The 20,381-nt window shown below is 34.3% G+C and overlaps 1 protein-coding gene across 1 annotated transcript in view; it reads left to right on the top strand.

The window, feature by feature from the left end:
• LOC123251074 (fibrillin-2-like) overlaps nucleotides 1-20,381 on the top strand; it is a 185,750-nt gene that overhangs the window by 57,850 nt on the left and 107,519 nt on the right. The window contains 4 exon segments of the mRNA XM_044680250.1: nucleotides 938-1,006; nucleotides 3,133-3,258; nucleotides 18,176-18,248; nucleotides 18,250-18,311. Of these exon segments, the coding sequence (XP_044536185.1) occupies nucleotides 938-1,006; nucleotides 3,133-3,258; nucleotides 18,176-18,248; nucleotides 18,250-18,311 (330 nt within the window).

Here is a 20,381-nt window from a genome sequence, read left to right as displayed (position 1 = left end):
ACACGTGTCAACACTGACACACATAGCCATTTTTGATGATACAGGGCTGCATATAGAGAAGTATGGGGCTGCATGCTGAAATTATGGGTTTTTTTCCCTTGAAGTGACACACCACCCGTGTTATGCTTGTTTTTTTGGCAAATTTTGACACACCAAGCTCAAAAGGTTACTCATCACTGATATAGGTGCTATAATTATGTCCATTTTACAGATGAGGAAGCTGAGGGCAAACAGAAGTTAAGTGATTTGCCCAGGGTCACACAGCTAGTAAGTATCTAAGGCTATCTTTGAACTCAGGTTTTCATACCTTCAGGATATAAGGAACTCTTTCTTCCAATGCAGGAAGCCCCCCAAATAGCTTGCCCCAATTCTCAAACCGTATGTGTTGTTAACAAGTCTTCTATCAATCAACTTCTTCCCTTTCACTTCTTCCATGCTCCAAGGTCTACTCTATTATATCATGCTGATCATATTGGGGGGGATAAAACACAGAGGTTGTATTAAAAAGAAAGGAACTGTCTTTGTAGAACAAAACATTCATAGGAATGGCAACTATTTGGTGGTTATAGTTTTCAAATAGCCATTTTCTTCAAAATGAATGAAGTGTTGTCATAAGCAATATCTGATATTTTGTTTTATGTTAAGAACAGTTTCAAAACGCTGGAAAATGGAGGAAGGATGAGAATTGTTTTACCTGAAAAGGTAGTTCATTTCCTACATCCACAAACACAAATTAAAAGCTAAATTAGCAAGAAAATATATAGAGTCTGTGCCTTTATTAGTAGTAATATGTTATTGAAAGACTTCTAATTAAAAGGAAAATATACATTTTCGCTATAAACAGTAATAATTGTTGACATTATGTAAATATAATTTGAGTTTGAGTTAATTGTTAGAATTCTTTAACCAATGTATTTGCTTTATTTTGATTTTAAAGTTGAATTTAAAGCCATATGTGGAAATATTCCTGGATTTACCTTTGATATTCATACAGGAAAAGCTGTGGGTGAGTTTTTCCAAAGTAAATTTATTTATACACTATATATATATTCATATATATATATGAAATTTAACAAAGCACTATATATATAGTGTATAAATATGTGCATATTTATACACTATATATATATTCATATATATATGAAATTTAACAAAACACTATATAGTACTTTGTTAAATTTCACTATGGCGTTTAAAGTAACAAAATTTGCAAGAAATCCTGATTCTTATTCTTATTTCTTGATCCTTTGCATAGACTCTTCAGATGCTGAAGATTTTGGAAACTGAATTTCTACTAACAGAAAATTATTGCATGTTTTATATTTCTGAATAATTAAAACAATTTTAATAATACATTTACACCACAATTTCCTTACTAGTGTATAAAGAAATGAATGTCTGACGGTATAATGAATGTCCGGCAAATCTTTTTTATTTTTTATTTTTTTTTAGAATATTTTTCCATGGTTACATGATTCATGTTCTTTCCCTCTCCCCCAATACCACCCATAACCAATGCATAATTCCACTGGGTTTTACATGTATCATTGATCAAGACCTATTTCCATATTATTGATAGTTGCACTAGGGTGATCCCCAATAGCATCTATAATCCCCAATAATATCCCCATCAACACATGTGTTCAAGCAGTTGTTTTTCTTCTGTGTTTCTACTCCCACAGTTCTTCCTCTGAATAGCATTCTTTCTCATAAATCCCTCAGAATTGTTCTGGATCCTGGTGCTAGTAGAGAAGTTCATTATGTTCTGTTGTACCAGTGTATAATGTTCTCCTGGCTCTGCTCCTTCCACTCTGCATCAATTCCTGGAGGTTGTTCCAGTTCACATGGACTTCCTCCAGTTCATTATTCCTTTGAGCACAATAGTATTCCATCACCAACAAATACCACAATTTGTTCAGCCATTCCCCAATTGAAGGACATTCCCTCATTTTCCAATTTTTTGTCACCACAAAGAGCACAGCTATAAGTATTTTTGTACAAGTCTTTTTCCCTATGATCTCTTTAGGGTATAAACCCAGCAATGGTATGGCTGGATCAAAGGGCAGACTGTCTTTCACAGCCCTTTGGGCATCGTTCCAAATTGCCATCCAGAATGGTTGGATCCGTTCACAACTCCACCAACAATACATTAATGTCTCTATTTCGCCACATTCCCTCCAACATGTATTACTTTCCTTTGCTGTCATGTTAGCTAATTTGCTAGGTGTGAGGTGTAACCTCAGAGTTGTTTTCAACTAATTCTCTAATTATAAGAGATTTATAACACTTTTTCTTGTGTTTTTTGATAGTTTTGATTTCTTTATCTGAAAATTGCCTATTCATGTCCCTTGTTGGGCAAATCTTACATTCACTATTTTCCTTTGTATCATTCATTCAAGAAAAAGTTAATACATAAGCTTGACAATTAAACATTTCTCAATTTATATTATTGCATTCCTAAAACAGCAACAAGAAGGAAAAGCCACATTGTATTGTTAGATACTAAATCCAAAGAGGCTCTCAAAAGCCTAAATTTAAAAAAAAAAAAGAATAAGACTTAAGTAGATGTTTTCTCTCCTCTGCACTTTCAATCAAGTGAGATATAGCGTATGTACATATAAGTGACCTTAGAACATTTATCTTAACAAAATAATACTGGAATGCCTATTCATAAATTTTTGTTGAATTTTTCAGCATCCTTTTCTACTCAGTTCAATTGAATCTTTAGAAAATATTAGAATTATTTCTTTCTGGAGGGATTTTCTAACTTTTTTTTATTTCTCAGAGACAATAATACTGATCACTTATCAAAGGAATGAAAAAAGTTAAGCTAGTTTCTTTATGTAATTAAATGAGAACATATTGTTTAAAATGAGAGTCAGTTCACTGGAGGAACAATAAAATGTCATGGTTTAGTCTGTTTAAGTTACATTTTCTCCTCAGTTATTGGGAGGAAAAAATCCATATAATTTTTTAAATTCATTTTTATATACCATAAAAGTACTTAAAGTTTAAGTGACACAGAAATCCCTCTTTTCAAATAATACAGAGAATAGTGTAAATTATTATAAAGAAAATGAGTGAAGGACAAGAAAAACCATGGTGTACTTAATTACATCTGTTCAATTTCAGACATTGATGAATGCAAGGAGATTCCAAGTATTTGTGCAAATGGTGTTTGTATTAACCAGATTGGCTCTTTTCGCTGTGAATGTCCTACAGGATTCAGTTACAATGATCTTCTATTGGTCTGTGAAGGTAATTCAGAATGTAGATTTTTTTCATAAAGTCAGGCTTCTTGCAATAAATTCTTTGGAGGGATGTAGAGATCAAGATCAATTTCTACTCGGATATCTCAGTTTCTTTTTTTATCTTATTTTTAGTTTCGGTTCCAAAGTTTCATTCTCCTTCTCTTCTCTCATCTGCTCATTGAAATTATAAGAAGTATTATACTCACTGCATGTGTATATGTATAAATATGATCAAATAAAACACTTTCTTTTCATTAGCCATATTCTGAAAAAAGTAAGAAAAATAAAAGAAAAAATGTAATTTCAATGTTCATTCTTAGGTGATCACTTCTCTTTCTGGAAGTGGTTAACATTTTCCATCAGAGGCCTTTTGGAGATTTGGTGTATCTCAGGATTGATTATAATTGATTATCTTCACAATATTCCTTTACTGTGTATATTATTTTCCTGGTTCTGCTCATTTTATTTGCATCAACCCATATAAGTCTTCCCAGGTTTTTCTGAAACTCTTCTATTCATTATTTATTATAGCATAACATTCCATAATTTATTTGACAATTCCTCAATTAATAGATATCCCTTTGAGTTTACATTTCTTTGTCATCACAAAAAGAGTTGCTATACATATTTTTGTACAGATGAAATATCTTTTTTTCCTTTGAGATCTTTGGGAATAAAACTAGTAGCAGTTTTGCTAGGTCAAAGCACAATTTTATAGCCTTTCAGGAATAGTTCCAAATTGTTCTCCAGAATTATTGGACCAGTTTACAACTCCACCAACAGTGCATTAATGCCCCTGTTATTTCAATATACCCTACAGCATCTGATGGATGTGGGGTGGTACCTCAAAGTTGTTCTAATTTGCATTTCTCTAATTATGAATGACTTAGAGCATTCTTTCATGTGATTATTTTTTCTGAAAACTGGTCATAACCTTTTTATCAAATGGTCAATGATTCTTATTTTTATAAATTTGGCTCAGTTCCCTGTATGTTTGTATAAAACCTTTTTAATTTTCTGTGCTCAGAATTAATCCATTTTACTTCCCCTGAACCTCTTTGTCTCTTTTTCGGTCATGAATTCTTTCCCTAATTATGGATCTTACAAGTAATTTCTACCAAGCTTCCCTAACTTGTTTTATGTCTAAATCATGTAACCTTTGTGCTTTTCTTGATATACAGTGTGAGATGTTGGTCTAGGTCTAGTTTCCACCAAATAGATTTCCAGTAATTTTTGTGCTCAAAAAGATTGGATCTTTGCATTTATTCAGCAATAGATTGCTATAGTCATTTACTACTGTATGTTGTATAGTTAATCTATTCTACTTGTAAGAGTAATATACAAAATATAAAAATGCTAATAATTTATTTGGGTTCATTTTATATTCTTCTACTTAGCTAAAATTATTTATTGTTTCAATTATCTCTTTAGTTGATTTTCTATGATTTTCCACATACATCATCATATTGTCTGCAAAAAGTGATAGTTTTATTACCTCTCCTGCTAATTCTGATTCCTTTGATTTCTTCTCTTGCTGTTATTGCTAGCATTTCTAATAAAAATATTAAATTACAGTGGTGATAATGGGCATCCTTATTTCACCCCTGATCTTATTGGGAAGGCTTCTAGATTATCATCATTACAAATAGTATCTGCTAATGACTTGGGCAGATGCTTCTTATAATTTTAAGAATCCCATTTATACCTATGCTTTCCAGGGTTTTGGTAGTCATGAGTGTTCTATTTTTGTCATAAACTATTTCTACATTGATACTATCATATGGTTTTTGTTACTTTTGTTATTGATATAGTCAATTATGTTGTTGGTTATATATTGAACTATCCCTGCATTCCTTGTATAAATTCTGTTTCATCACATTGCATCCATATTAATTAATGAAATTAGTTGATAATTTTTTTTCTATTTTTGCTCTACTTGGTTTAGATATCAGCACCATATTTGTTTTATAAAAGGATTTGTGTATAAGGAGGTTTTCTCTTCAGCAAATTTTTACATATTTTTTCATTTGACCAATTCTGCTTCTTAAGAAGTTCTTCTCTTCAGTGGATTTTTGTGCCTTTTCTGCTAATTGAGCTTTAAGATATTATTTTCTTCTGCATTTTTGTGTCTCCTTTACCAAAGTGTTGACTTTTTTTTTCATGATTTCCAGCATCACTTACATTCCCCACCCCCACCAGTTTTTCTTCTACCTCTCTTGTTTGATTTTTTAAAATCTTTTTTATGTTCTGCCAGTAATTCTTTTTTTGGCTTGAAACAAATTGATATTTTTCTTAGAAGATTTGGATGCTACAATACTGACTTTATTTTCTTCTTCGAGTTTGTCTTTTGGTCTTCCCAGTAAATAACTTTATATGTTGAGTTCCTTTTTTTTTTCCATTTTTTTTTGGTTTTTGCGCATTTTCCAGCCTTTTTATTGCTTTTAGTTTAAAAAACTGCTAATGTTGAGCTCTAACTCTAGTGAAGGGAGCACTAGCCCAAATTTCAGGTTCTTTGTGCAGTTACCTTCAAAGCTAGCTCTGGGGATCTATAAGTTTTCAGTTCTCCTAAGGTAATATGATCTAAGGAGAAGTGTGTTTTATACTCTCCTGGCCTGTACTCTGGTCATTGAGAAACCACGAGCACTCTTTTCCACCTTCAAACAGTGAATAAGGTTGCCTGCTCTCCTGCAGCCACAAGAGCTGTTGGGAGCTAATGCTTCTTCTTGCTCCTGGCACCAGGACCTGGGATTTTGTACCCAGCACAAAACAGACCCTTATAATCTCTTTCTGAGCAGTAATCAGATCCCCTTTTCCATGAGAGCCATGGAAGCTGTTGCTGCTGATTCAGCCGCTCCCTATGCCTGTTTGCTGAGATGGCATCTGTTTCAGCACATTGATTTGTGCTTCACTTTCTCCCTAGTGGGACAGACCTTTCATGCCAGCCTTCTTGGTTGTTTTGAGCTGAAAAAAATGTTTCACCCTATACTTTTGTGGATTCTGTCTCTCCATAATTCATTTTGACAAGTTGTAAGTTATTTGAGGGCAATTTGGTAGAGATCAGGTGGGTCTGTATATCTTCTCTATCATCTTGCTATCATTATTTGTATTAATTTAGTCTGTTTATTTTTTTCCTGAACAGTGCTTGCATGAACTTGGAGCCTTCAATTTCAAAGAAAGAGCAATCCTTTTGCATTTCACCATACATTCTTTCTTCAGTAGCACTCAGAACTTGAGGGAACATTTATACTGAAATCAGTGGTCCCTAGAATTTTCCAAATGAAAACATTTGAAAGCTGCTATTTAACAGTCTAATATTCATATTGTTACATATGAGCTACACATATATTTTATACATACATAAATATGGATATAGAGACAGGGATTGGACCTGTGATTTGGCTAATATAAAAATTAACATGTTCTCTGCAAGTCAGAAAATTCCATAGAGAACTAAGAGGTTTTTCAAGTCAACAAGCATTTCTTTTTTTCCCCTTTAACATCTTTTTACCAATTAAGTGTAAAAACAATTTTTACTATTAATTTTTAACACAATTTTAGTATTTAATTTTTTTTAACCCTTGTACTTCGGTGTATTGTCTCATAGGTGGAAAATTGGTAAGGGTGGGCAATGGGGGTCAAGTGACTTGCCCAGGGTCACACAGCTGGGAAGTGGCTGAGGCCGGGTTTGAACCTAGGACCTCCTGTCTCTAGGCCTGACTCTCACTCCACTGAGCTACCCAGCTGCCCCCATTATTTAATTTTTTAGAAAAGTTAACATGGTTACATAACTCATGCTCTTACTTTCCCCTTCACCACCTGATTCTCCCCACCCCGTGGCTGATGTGTATTTCCACTGGTTTTAACATGTGTCATTTGATCAAGACCTATTTCCAAATTGTTGATAGTTGCATTGGTGTGGTAGTTTCGAGTCTACATCCCCAATCATGTCCGCCTCAACCCATGTGTTCAAGCAGTTGATTTTCTTCTGTTTCCACTCCTGTAGTACTTCCTCTGAATGTGGGTAGTGTTTTTTTCCATAAGTTCCTCAGAATTGTCCTGGGTCATTGCTGCTAGTTCAGAAGTCCATTACATTCTATTTTACCACAGTGTATTGGTCTCTGTGTACAATGTTCTGGCTCTACTCCTTTCACTCTGCATCAATTCCTGGAGGTCTTTCCAGTTCACATGGAATTCCTCCAGTTTATTATTCCTTTGAGCACAACAGTATTCCATCACCAGCATATACCACAATTTGTTCAGCCATTCCCCAATTGAAGGGCATACCCTCATTTTCTAGTTTTTTACCACCACAAAAAGTACAGCTATAAATATTTTCATGCAAGTCTGTTTATCTATGATCTCTTTGGAGTACAAACCCTGCAATGGTATGGCTGGGTCAAAGAGCAGGCATTCTTTTATAGCCCTTTGAGCATAGTTCCAAATTGCCAGCCAGAATGGTTGGATCAGTTCACAGTTCCACCAGCAATGCATTAATGTCCCAGTTTTGCCACGTCCCCTCTAGCATTCATTATTCTCCCATTCTTTCATTTTGGCCAATCTGCTAGGTGTCAGGTGATACCTCAGAGTTGTTTTGATTTGAATTTCTCTTATTATTAGAGATTTAGAACACTTTCTCATGTGCTTATTGATACTTTTGATTTCTTTATCTGAAAATTGCCTATTCATGTCTCTTGCCCATTTATCAATTGGGGAATGCCTTGATTTTTTATACAATTGGTTTAACTCCTTGTATATTTGAGTAATTAGACCCCTGTCAGAGTTTTTTGTTATAAAGATTTTTTTCCCAATTTGTTGTTTCCTTTCTGATCTTGGCTACATTGTTTTTGTTTGTACAAAAGCTTTTTAGTTTGATGTAATCAAAATCATTTTCTTTACATTTTGTAATTTTCTCTAACTCTTGCTTGGTTTTAAAATCTTTCCTTTTCCAGAGCTCTGACAAGTATACTATTCTGTATTCACTTAACTTATTTATAGTTTCCGTCTTTATATTCAAGTCATTCACCCATTCTGAATTTATCTTAGTGTAGGGTGTGAGATGTTGATCTAGACCTATTCTTTCCCATATTGTTTTCCAAATTTCCCAGGAGTTTTTGTCAAATAATGGATTTTTGTCCCCAAAGTTGGGCTCTTTCAGTTTATCATAGACTGTCTTGCTGATGTCATTTACCCCAAGTCTATTCCACTGATCCTCCCTTCTGTCTTTTAGCCAGTACCATATTGATTTGATGACCGCTGCTTTATAGTACAGTTTAATATCAGGTAATGGTAGGCCCCCTTCCTTCACATTTTTTTCATTATTTCCCTTGATATTCTTGTTCTTTTGTTATTCCAGATGAACTTTGTTATAGTTTTCCCCAATTCAGTAAAAAAGTTTTTTGGTAGTTTGATAGGTATGGCGCTAAATAAGTAAATTAATTTGGGTAGAATGGTCATTTTCATTATCTTAGCTCGTCCTACCCATGAGCAATCAATATTTTTCCAATTGTTTAGATCTAGTTTTAATTGTTTGGAAAGTGTTTTGTAGTTGTTTTCGTGTAACTCCTGTGATTGTTTTGGTAGATAGATTCCCAAGTGTTTTATATTGTCTAGGGTGATTTTAAATGGTGTTTCTCTTTCTACTTCTTGCTGCTCTAGTGTGTTGGAAATGTATAGAAATGCTGATGATTTATGTGCATTTATTTTGTATCCTGCCACTTTGCTAAAGTTGTTGATTATTTCTACAAGCTTCTTAGTTGATTCTCTAGGATTTTTTAAGTATACCATCATATCATCTGCAAAGAGTGATAACTTAGTCTCCTCATTGCCTATTTTGATACCTTCAATTTCTTTTTCTTCTCTAATTGCAACTGCTAGTGTTTCTAGTACTATGTTGAATAATAGAGGTGACAATGGGCATCCTTGTTTTACTCCTGATCTTATTGGGAAGGCTTCTAATTTATCCCCATTGCATATGATGTTTGTTGATGGTTTTAGGTATATACTATTTATTATTTTTAGGAAAGGTCCTTTTATTCCTATACTTTTCAGTGTTTTCAATAGGAATGGATGCTGTATTTTGTCAAAGACTTTTTCAGCATCTATTGAGATGATCATGTGATTTTTGTTTGTTAGACTATTGATATGGTCAATTATGTGGATGGTTTTCCTAATGTTGAACCAACCTTGCATTCTTGCTATAAATCCCACCTGATCATGGTGGATGATCTTCTTAATTACTTGCTGGAGTCTCTTTGCTAGTATTCTATTTAAGATTTTTGCATCTATGTTCATTAGGGAGATTGGTCTGTAGTTTTCTTTCTCTGTTTTTGATCTTCCTGGCTTTGGAATCAGGACCATATCTGTGTCATAAAAGGAATTTGGTAGGACTTCTTCTTTGCTTATCATATCTAATAATTTGTATTGTATTGGGATTAGTTACTCTTTGAATGTCTGATAGAATTCACTTGTGAATCCATCATGCCCTGGTGATTTTGTCTTAGGGAGTTCTTTGAGAGCATGTTCAATTTCTTTTTCTGATATGGGATTATTTAGGTATTCTATTTTTTTCTGCTGTTAATCTAGGCAATTTGTAGTTTTGTAAATATTCATCCATATCTCCTAGATTGCTATATTTATTGCTATATAATTGGGCAAAATAGTTTTTAATGATTGCCTTAATTTCCCCTTCATTAGAGGTAAGGTCTCCCTTTTCATCTTTGATACTATCAATTTGGTTTTCTTCTCTCCTTCTTTTTATTAGATTGACCAGTACTTTGTCTATTTTATCTGTTTTTTCAAAATACCAGCTTCTAGTCTCATTCATTAATTCAATAGTTCTTTTATTTTTGATTTTATTAATTTCTCCCTTGATTTTTAGCATTTCTAATTAAGTTTTCATCTGGGGATTTTTAATTTGCTCGCTTTCTAGTTTTTTAAATTGCATGCCCAATTCATTAATCTCTACCCTCCCTAATTTGTTAATATATGTACTAAGGGATATAAATTTCCACCTGAGTACTGCCTTGGCTGAATCCCACAGAGTTTGGTAGGATGTCTCATCATTGTCATTCTCTTCAATGAAATTGTTGATTGTTTCTATGATTTCTTCTTTGCCTAATTGGTTTTGGAGAATCATGTTATTTAATTTCCAATTAGTTTTTTATTTGCCTGTCCAGGTACCCTTACTAATTATTATTTTTATTGCATTATGATCTGAGAAGGTTACATTTATTATTTCTCCTCTTTTGCATTTGCTTGCAATGTTTCTATGCACTATTACATGGTCAATCTTTGTGAATGTACCATGTGCAGCTGAAAAGAAGGTGTATTCCTTTTTGTCCCTATTTATTTTTCTCCACATATCTATTAAATCTAATTTTTTCTAGGACTTCATTCATCTCCCTTACCTCTTTCTTATTTGTTTTTTTGGTTTGATTTATCTAGATCTGAAAGAGGGATATTTAGATCTCCCACTAGTATGGTTTTACTATCTATTTCCTTCTTGAGGTCTGCCAGTTTCTCCTTTATACATCTGGTTGCTATGCTATTTGGTGCATACATATTGAGCAATGTTATTTCCTCATTGTCTATACTGCCTTTAATCAGGCTGTAATGACCTTCCTTGTCTTTTTTAATCATATCTCTTTTTACTTTGGCTTTGTCAGAAATCATAATTGCTACTTCTGCCTTTTTTTCTCATTTGATGACCAAAGGATTTTGCTCAAGCCCTTTACCTTAAACCTGTGTATGTCCACCCGCCTTATAAGTGTTTCTTGTAGATAACATATGGTAGGATTTTGGTTTCTGATCCACTCTGCTATTTGCTTCCTTTTTATGGGCGAGTTCATCCCATTCACATTCAGAGTTATAATTATCAGTTGTGTATTAGCCAATATTTGGTATCCTTTCCTAGTTCTCCTCGCTATTTCCTTTTAAACCAGTGATTTGATTTATGCCAGTAACCCTTGTCCCCTCCTTTGATTTACTTCCCTTTCTACCCCCTCCCTTATTATTCTCCTCTATTTATTTTTAAGGCCTAATGAATTCCCTCCCTCTTCTTCTCCCCTCCCTTTTATGACTTCTCCACTCCCCTGCTCTCCTTGGTTTATCCCTTCTGACTTTCTCAGTAGGGTTAGATAGAGTTTTATATCCCAATGGATAAAGCTACTCTTCCCTCTCCGGGTTGATTACACTGAGAGTAAGGTTTAAATATTACCTCTTAATGCTCTCTTCCTCTCCTTCTTATAATAGTATTCATCCCCTCCCCTTCCCATGCCCTCTTTGTGTGTAATAGAATATCCTATTTTTCTTATTTATTCAAGTTTCTCTTGGTGTTGTCTACTATTCACCCCCCCTTTTTCTCTCCCCCATATCATCTTAGACCATTTAGTATTCCAAACTCTCCCTAGGAATAATTCTTCTAATTACTATAACAGTGAATACTATAATAGTGACTAGAGTTCCTTACCGAGTATGATACATAACATTTCTCCACATAGGAATACTAATAATTAGATCATATTGAAGCCCATAAAGAGGCAAATTTAAAAAATACAAGTTTTCTTTCTCTCCCCTCTGTTTCTTATTTACCTTTTCAGGTTTCTCTTGATTTTTGTGGTTGGATATCAAACTTTCCATTTAGTCCTGATCTTTTCTGTGCAAATACTTGGAAATCTTCTATCTTGTTGAATGCCCAAACTTTCCCCTGGAAGTATATGGTTAGTTTTGATGGGTAGGTGATCCTCGGTTGTAGACCCAGTTCTCTTGCCTTTCTGAATATTATATTCCAAGCCTTGTGGTCTTTCAGCATGGAGGCTGCCATATCCTGTGTGTTCCTGATTGGTGTTCCTTGATATCTGAATTGTCTCTTTCTGGCTTCTTGTAAAATTTTTTCTTTTACTTGGAAGCTCTTGAATTTGGCTATTATATTCCTGTGGGTTGTCTTTTCTGTGTCTAGTGTAGAGGGTGATCTATGGATACTTTCAGTGTCTATATTGCCCTCTTGTTGTAGAATTTCAGGGCAATTTTGCTGAATAATTTCTTTTAGTATGGAGTCCAAATTTCTATTAATTTTTCAGGAAGGCCAAGGATTCTCAGATTGTCTCTTCTAGACTGGTTTTCTTGGTCTGTCACTTTCTCATTGAGATATTTCAAGTTTCCTTCTATTTTATTAGTTTTTTGACTTTGTTTTATTTGTTCTTGCTGTCTTGAGAGATCAGTAGCTTCTAATTGCTCAATTCTAGCCTTTAGGGACTGGTTTTCCTTTTCAATCTGGTGATTTCTGGTTTTCAATTTACTTATCAATTCATTTGATTTCTGAGCCTCACTTTCCAATTGCAAAATTCTGCCTTTTAAACTGTTATTTTCTTGCCAAATTTTGGTTTCCAATTTGCTTACCATTTCGTTGGATTTTTGGTCATCTTTCTCCAATTGGGAGTTTCTGTCTTCTAACTGGTTAATTTCCTTTTGAGCTATTTCCCACTTCTCTAGCCAGATGTCTTCCATCTTTCTCATCATCTCAGATTTGGACTCTTCAGTAGTTTGTGGCCAGTTTTCATTATTTGGGGAAGGTTTGGATAGGATTACTTGTTTGTTCTCCTCTGCTGTTTGCTCTTTTGTCTGGATTTTATCTGTGTAAAAGTTGTTGAGTGTTATAGATTTCTTCATGATGATCTTTCTCTTTTGGGGTTCTTGCCTCTGGCTTGCCATTGTTATCCCTGAGCCCTCTCAGGTTTATCCTCACACTCAGGGTCTGTCTGCAGTCTTTAGGCTCCTGAGGTCTCAGGTCTAGTTGTTCTTTGGGTCAAGCCTCCTGGTGGTCCCCTTTTTGTTCTTCTGCCCGAGCTTCCTTTAACAGTCTCAGGGCGCTGCTTCCACAGTTGTGAACCCCTTCTGCACTGGGTCCCCACTCAAGGTCCATGCCTGCACTCAAGATCTGAGTCCTTGCCTACGCTCAGAATTCGTCTCTGGGCTTGTGTCCGCGCCTGCATTAGTGCCTGGGCTCGGGGTCTGGGTTTAAAGTCCTCGAGCGTTCTTTAGCCCCAGGGGTCTTAAGTCTTGCTGCTCTCAGGAGCAGACCCTGGTGACCCCAGGTAGCTGCCATGGACTTAATGCATGCCCCAAACTTGCTCTAACTCTTGTGCACTGGCTTTGGCACTGTAGGTGGTGTGGGGTGTGGGAGGGGGTTGCTCAGCTCGCATTTTAGTGAGAGCTGTTTCACCCCTTTATAGAATGGAAATGCCCCTATTCCACATACCTCCAAATGCTGCGCCCTTTTGTGGGATCCCTTTGTTCCTCTGGATTTGTTTTTATGTCTTCTTGAGGAGTCCTATATGTTTCAGTTAGGAGAAGTTAAGCAGCTGCTTTTTACTCTGCCGCCATCTTTACCTGGAAGTCCAAATATTATTTTTACTATTAATTTTGTAACATTCTGAGTTCCATATTCTCTCCATCCTTCCTTACCCTTCTCTGAGTTTTTTTTTAATTTGAAATTGGTCATACATGTGCTATCATATAAAACATATTGACATATCTGTCATATTGTGGAAGAAGACACATTTAAAAAAAACCAAAGAAAATAAAGTGAGGAATTTTTTACTTTGAGCTACATTCAGACTCCATTGGTTATTTTGCTAGGAGTGGATAGCATTTTCTTCATAAACTTTTGGGATTGTCTTGAATCATTGTATTTCTGAGAAGAGCTGTCATTCACAGTTCATCATATAATATACAAAGGGATGGTCTGGTGGGTTTGCTATGGGGAAGCTTCCAGCTGTTTTTCCTAGAAGTTGCCTGTGCTGGATTGTGCTGAATTTTTTTACCCTGCTGCTAATTTTCTCAGATTCTGCTTGTCCTGGATTATTCTCATCTCTTACTTCAGGGAGCAGGTTTTTCCTGCCAACCTTCAATATTGTCTTCGAATAGAAATGTGTTTTATCCTGTCCTTTGTTGTTTCTGCCTCTCCAGAATTCATTTTGAGGTGTTTTATAGCTGTTTAGAGGTGAATTTGTGTGATCCCAGAGTGTTCCTTCATTACTCCACCATCTTAGCTTCCAAAAGCCAAGAAGCATCTATTAAAGGTCTGTTATTTTCCAGTCATTATGCTAAGTCCTGGGGATAAAAAAGAAAGGCAAAAAACAGTCTCTTCCCCCAAAGGATCCCATAATGTGAGTGAGAACATGTAAATAATTATTTATACCAGGACACATTGGACATAAACTCAAAGAGAAGCCACTAACTTAAAAAAGAATGGGAAAAGCTTCTTTCAGGCAGCAAGATTTTAGCTGGATTTGAAGGAAATCAGGGTATCCCGAAGGCATACATTAGGAGGGAAAGAATTTTAGGCATCGAGAACAGCCAGTGAAATTCATGGATTTGAAATGTCTTATAAATAGAACAAGCAAAAAAAGAAGAATGATTATTAGAGAATAGATAACATGGAAAGAAGTAAGATAAAAGGCTGGAAAGTTACAATGGGTCAGGTTATATGCAGAGTTAAAGCCTTATAGGATGTTATATTTCTTCTGCAAGGTAATAGGGAGCTATTGAATTTGAGAAAACCATGGTAAAATCTAAACTTTCAGAGGATCACTTTGATAGCTAAGTGGTGGATGGATACTAAGTGGAGAAGACATTTAAGGCAGGGAGGCATACCAGAAGATGGTCATCACTAGTCTATATGTAAGAAGATGAGAGCCTGTTCCAGGGTGGTGATGGTATCAGGAGAGAGAAAGAGGCGAAGGAAAAACATTATAGGATTTAGCAGCAGATTGGATAATGGTGGTAGAAAGAGGAGTTGAGGATGATACATAAATTGCTAGCCTTGATAACTGTGACCATAGTGGTGCCCTTATCATTAATAGGTAAATTAGGAAGAGGAGAGCATTTCTGGAGAAAAAAATTATTTCCATTTTAGACATGTTCAGTTTGAGATGTCTAGCCTGTAGCTTAGGAGAAATTTGAGAACTGGATAAATTTGAGAATCTGTATAGAGTTGGTAATTGAGTCCATGGAAACTATGATTACCATGTGAAATAATATAAGGAGAAGAAACATGACAGCCTTGACCTGGTTGAAGATCCTGCAAAGCAGACCAGTCAGATTAGGAGAGGTCAAACGGATTGAAGAAATACAAGAAGAGATCAATATCACAAAAACCTAGAGAAAAGAGTACCATGGAAAAGCAATCAACATTGTCAAAGCTGCAGAGAAGTCAAGAGGCATTGTGGGATTAAGTAATCTGTCGAAGACCACGATCAGGCAATACTTCAATCTAGTTCTTTCTGACTCCAGGGCTACTTTTGTTCTCTTTCCCTCTCTGTTTTGTTTCAATTTCTGTAATTAACAATTTTCTAAAATGTCTAAAATTAATTCCATGAAATTTGGTGTGGTTGAGAGCAAGACCTTCTGTTTAATTAAATTCTTTGGATGACAGCTACATAGTGGCACAACTAAGACAGAACTTTCATCTTCTGCCTCCTAATTTCACTACACAAAGTATTGTGTATCATGTAAATCACTTTTCTATTGCATATGGTATTGTTAATTAGCCTAATCTAATGCTTGTAGTTTGTTGATGTTGTCTTTAATTTCATGTTCCCTGGTTTTCAGGAACGTATAGGTTCACTATGCCCACTATATTGACTTTAATAGCTAAGATTAACACAAGTAGTTTTTCAAATTTCTCAAACTTTTATTAAAAGGCAATTAGAAAGGTAGTTTTTAAGTGTACATCTTTGCGGTTCCTTTTTTATTTTCTTCTTCAATTTCCAATTTCATACAAAAGGCTAAGGATTGTTTGTCACAGTATTAATTAACCAAAATATATTATTAAATAATAAAGTACCTCAACCACTTTTACATAATTAAAGTGTTTAAATCCTTCGTGAAAGATTCTTAGAGTCATGAAAAATCAAAACTCTATTTTAGATTTATACATGAAGCAGTTCTCAGAAATTGAGCTGGATGTGTATTGGCCAAAGGATATATTATGGAAATTGATCTTTTAAAATAAGTTATCTTAATATAAACAAACAATTCTCAAATAAAAATGTTATACTATTAACAATCATGTGATAAAATATTCCATATAATTAATAAAGAAAATAATTTCAAGCCAACATTTTTAATCAAAGGAAGTATGAGATTTTCCCTCACAACCAGCAAATTGGCAAAAAATGACAAAGACAAGGCAAGCCAAAGTTGGAGGGATTTTGGAGAGAAAGGCAAAATAATGCTTTATTGGCGAAACTGTGAAGTGCTCTAATCATTCTGGAAAGCAATTTTGAATTACGTTTTGTTTTGTCCCTACCCTTTGACACAGAGAAGCTACTGCTTGGTATATACTTCAGGAAGGTCACTGACAAATACTGTTTCAAAGTATTTGTAAAAGCATATTTTTGTGGTAGCAAAATAATAAGTGTAATGAACATAATAGATTCAGTGAAACATTAAAAAACTTACATGAAATGTTGCAAAGTGAAGTAGACAAAGCCAGGAAAACAATATCCAGAGTGTCTACAATATAAAAACCACAACAAAACAACAGAAGCTTAGTTGTGAAATTAGCAACAATTTGAAATGTTACCAAATCAATAATAATAATAATAAATATGTAAATCAAAACAAGTGAGGTTTCACCTCATAACCAGCAAAAGATAGAAATAGTCCACGCTAAATGCAGAAAAAGACTCATATATGCAAATTTATTCATAGCATTACATTTATGGTAGTAAATATTTTAAAACAAGTTTCCATAGACCTGGAGAGGGCCAAATTGTGACACATGAATGTATAATAGAGCATTATTGAGCTATAACAATAAGAATTCAGAGAAACATGGGAAAACATGAAATTATATAAATTGAAAAAAGCAGAATTAGGAAATCAATATGCATGTTGACTATAACAATGTAAAAGGAAAGACAAAAACCCCAAACTCAACACAATAATTAAAAAAGCTTGGCTAAAGAACAGTTGAGAAAATTTGCCATCCCCAGAACTCTAAACTAAGCCAAAAGGAAGGGCAAGCATAGAGCTGATCACAAATTCAATCTAGGTCTAGGCCAGAAGCACAGAATCAATCAGATGATTTGGAATTGCAGACTTAGCTCGCAGAATTCCCTATCAAGTCAAAAGCATTATGATTGTCCATAAAATGAGTAAACAAAGATATAATGCTGAGAATGACCTAACTACAAATCCAGAAAAGGAAAATAGCTTCAAAACACATACAACTGTAGCCTAAAAGAAAACTCTAACTGGCCCAAAATGTCAACTAGGATTTCTAGATGAAATGATGCAACCGGTTTTTTGTTTTTGTTTGTTTAGTTAAAATGACATTCTAAATGAAATGAGAGCATGAAAAATAAGATTTGGAAACGAAATAAGAGCTTTTAAGAAAAACTTGGAAAAAGAATGAAAAGATTAAAAGGAGTGGTACTTTAAACTCTATAAAAATTGAAATGACCCAAACAAAAATTAATGACTTCATGAAATCAAGAAATATTAAAGCAAGGTAAAAAAGATTGAGAAAAAGAACAAAAAATATCTTCTTATGCCAGAAATGACATGAAAAACATATAAAGATCAATGAAGAGTCATTAGACTACCTGAAAATCATGACCAAAAAAATTATTTTAAACCAGGATATGAAAGAAATTTGCCCACAATAAAAATAGAATCTACTGGTCACCTCTTGAAATGAGAACTCATACCAAAAATCCAGTTTCCAGGTCAAAGAAAATACTGTAAACATACAGAAAGTACTAGGGCACTATAGCCAAGATCACACAAAATTTAGCAGCTACAACAATAAAGGAGTACAGTATGTGGAATAAAATATTCCAAAAGATAAAAGATAAGAAACAAAACAACTTATCCAGCAAAACTGTCACCTTATAGGGGGGAAAATCTGGCTTTTTCAGGTACTGATGAATACAACAGTGGAGATAATATCCATCATCAAGATGCAAACTGCCTCAATAGTCTTGGTAGTTATGACTGAAAGTTCTGCAGGTTTCAAATTTCCCCCTAATAGTGATTTTGTGGTAAGAAATTCCTTTCATTTTAGAATTCTTTAGTCCAATTTTTTTTTGCTAAAATATGTTTCTATTTGCATCACAAGTAGAACTTCTTAGACAAGTTTTTTGAATAAATATAAACATTTAAAATAAGCCTAATTCATCTTTTAGATGGGAAAGAAAGGGAATAAACATTTATATAATCCCTACCATATTTCTTGTACTGTTCTAAGTACTTTGGAAAATGTTATCTCATTTGATACAACAACTTTGTAAGTTAGGAACTACTACTATTCCTCATTTTACAAAGGACAAAACTTAGGCAAACAGAGATTAAATGACTTGTCCATATGTCACCCAGTTTGTCTGAAACTGGATTTGAATTTAGGTTTTCCTGACTCCAAGTCCAGCACTATCTAATAGTGATATCAACTGCCTCATGTTGATATGAGTAGGATTATTTCTTTCACTGACATTTTTGAAAATGAAGCCCAAACAAAACTTATAAAACTAAATTTTATTTTATTTTTCCCCAATTACATGTAAAAACAGTTTTCAAAGAATATTGAGTCTCAAATCCTTTCTCTCTCTGTCTCTGTCTCTCTGTCTCTCTGTCTTCCCCTCCCCCCCCACCTCCTAAAGCCATTGAGATGGTAAGTAATCTCATAAAGATTTTACGTGTGTGATCAGGTAAAACATTTTTCTGTATTAATCCTTTTGTGGAAGGAAATTTGAACAAAAAAAGGTAAGAAAACATGAAAAAGTGAAAAAAAATTTGCTTTAGTCTGGATTTAGACTCTATTAGTTCTTTTTCTTTAGAAGCGTGTGTTTATTTTTTTTTATCATGAGTCCTTTGATACTGGTTTTGGATCATTGTATTGCTGAGAATAACTGTTATTCACAGTTGTTCATTGTACTGTGTTCTTGACACTGTGTACAATGTTCTCCTGGTTCTGTTGATTTCATTCTGCTTCAGTTTGTATAAATCAATCTTTCCAGGTTTTTCTGAGCTTTTCCTGTTTGTCATTTCTTACATGACAATAATATTTCATTATAATCACACATTAAGATTTATTAGGCCTTTTCCCAATTGATGGGTATGCCCTTACTTTCTAATTCTTTGCCCCTCAAAAAGAAATGCTTTAAATTTTTTTTGTACATACAGATCTTTCCTCTATGTCTTTTTAAAAATATATTTTTGGGATAAGCCTAGATGATATTTCTGGGTCAATGGGTATGTCTGCTGTTTTATAGCCCTTTGGGCATAGGTCCAACTTGCTCTCCTGAATTATTGAATCAGTTCATAACTTCCCCCAACAGTATATTACTGTCCGAGTTTTCCCACATTACATCCAAGTTTTTTCATTTTCCTTTTCTGTAATAATAGCCAATCTAATAAGTGTGGGGTTGTGCCTCAGAGTTGTTTTAATATTTTTATAATAGTGATTTAGAGCAATTTTTTGCATGACCATAAAGATCTTTAATTACTTTGAGAACTACCTATTCATATTCTTTGGCCATTTATCAATTGGGAAATGAATTGTATTCTTATATATTCAACTCATTTCTCTTTGTATTTGAGAAATGAGACTTTTATTAGACATGTAAACATTTTTTGAATTATGATTATTGTATATTACTCTCCATGTTCCCTTGTTTAGCTTCTGAACTCCACTCCCCCCCCCAATCTGCCTTCTTTACTATGGGCCCCACCCTTTCTCTTATCCCTTTCCCCTCCTACTTCCTGTAGGGTAAGATAGCTTTCTATACCCAATCGATAGGGTATCTATCTTCCCTTATTGGGCAAATTCCAATGAGAGTAAGGTTCACATGCTCTCCCCATCTCCCACTTCTTCCCCTCCATTGCAGATGCTCTTTCATGCCTCTTTGATGTGCAATAACTTACTCCATCCAATTTTTCCCTTCCCCCTCCTCCGCATTCTTCTTTCTTATGCCTTCATTTTATTTTTTGTATCATTTTATCGGATTCAAATCATATCCTTACCCTATGTGTATGTGTGTGTTTGTGTGTGTGTACACATCCCTATTGGAAGATATATATTATATATATATATATATATATATATATATATATATATATATATATATA

This window comes from Gracilinanus agilis, chromosome 1 (genome assembly GCF_016433145.1).
Source record: "Gracilinanus agilis isolate LMUSP501 chromosome 1, AgileGrace, whole genome shotgun sequence".
In the NCBI taxonomy this organism is placed as follows: Eukaryota; Metazoa; Chordata; class Mammalia; order Didelphimorphia; family Didelphidae; genus Gracilinanus; species Gracilinanus agilis.
Note: the sequence above shows the minus strand (reverse complement) of the source record. Positions and strands in the feature narration are given on the sequence as shown.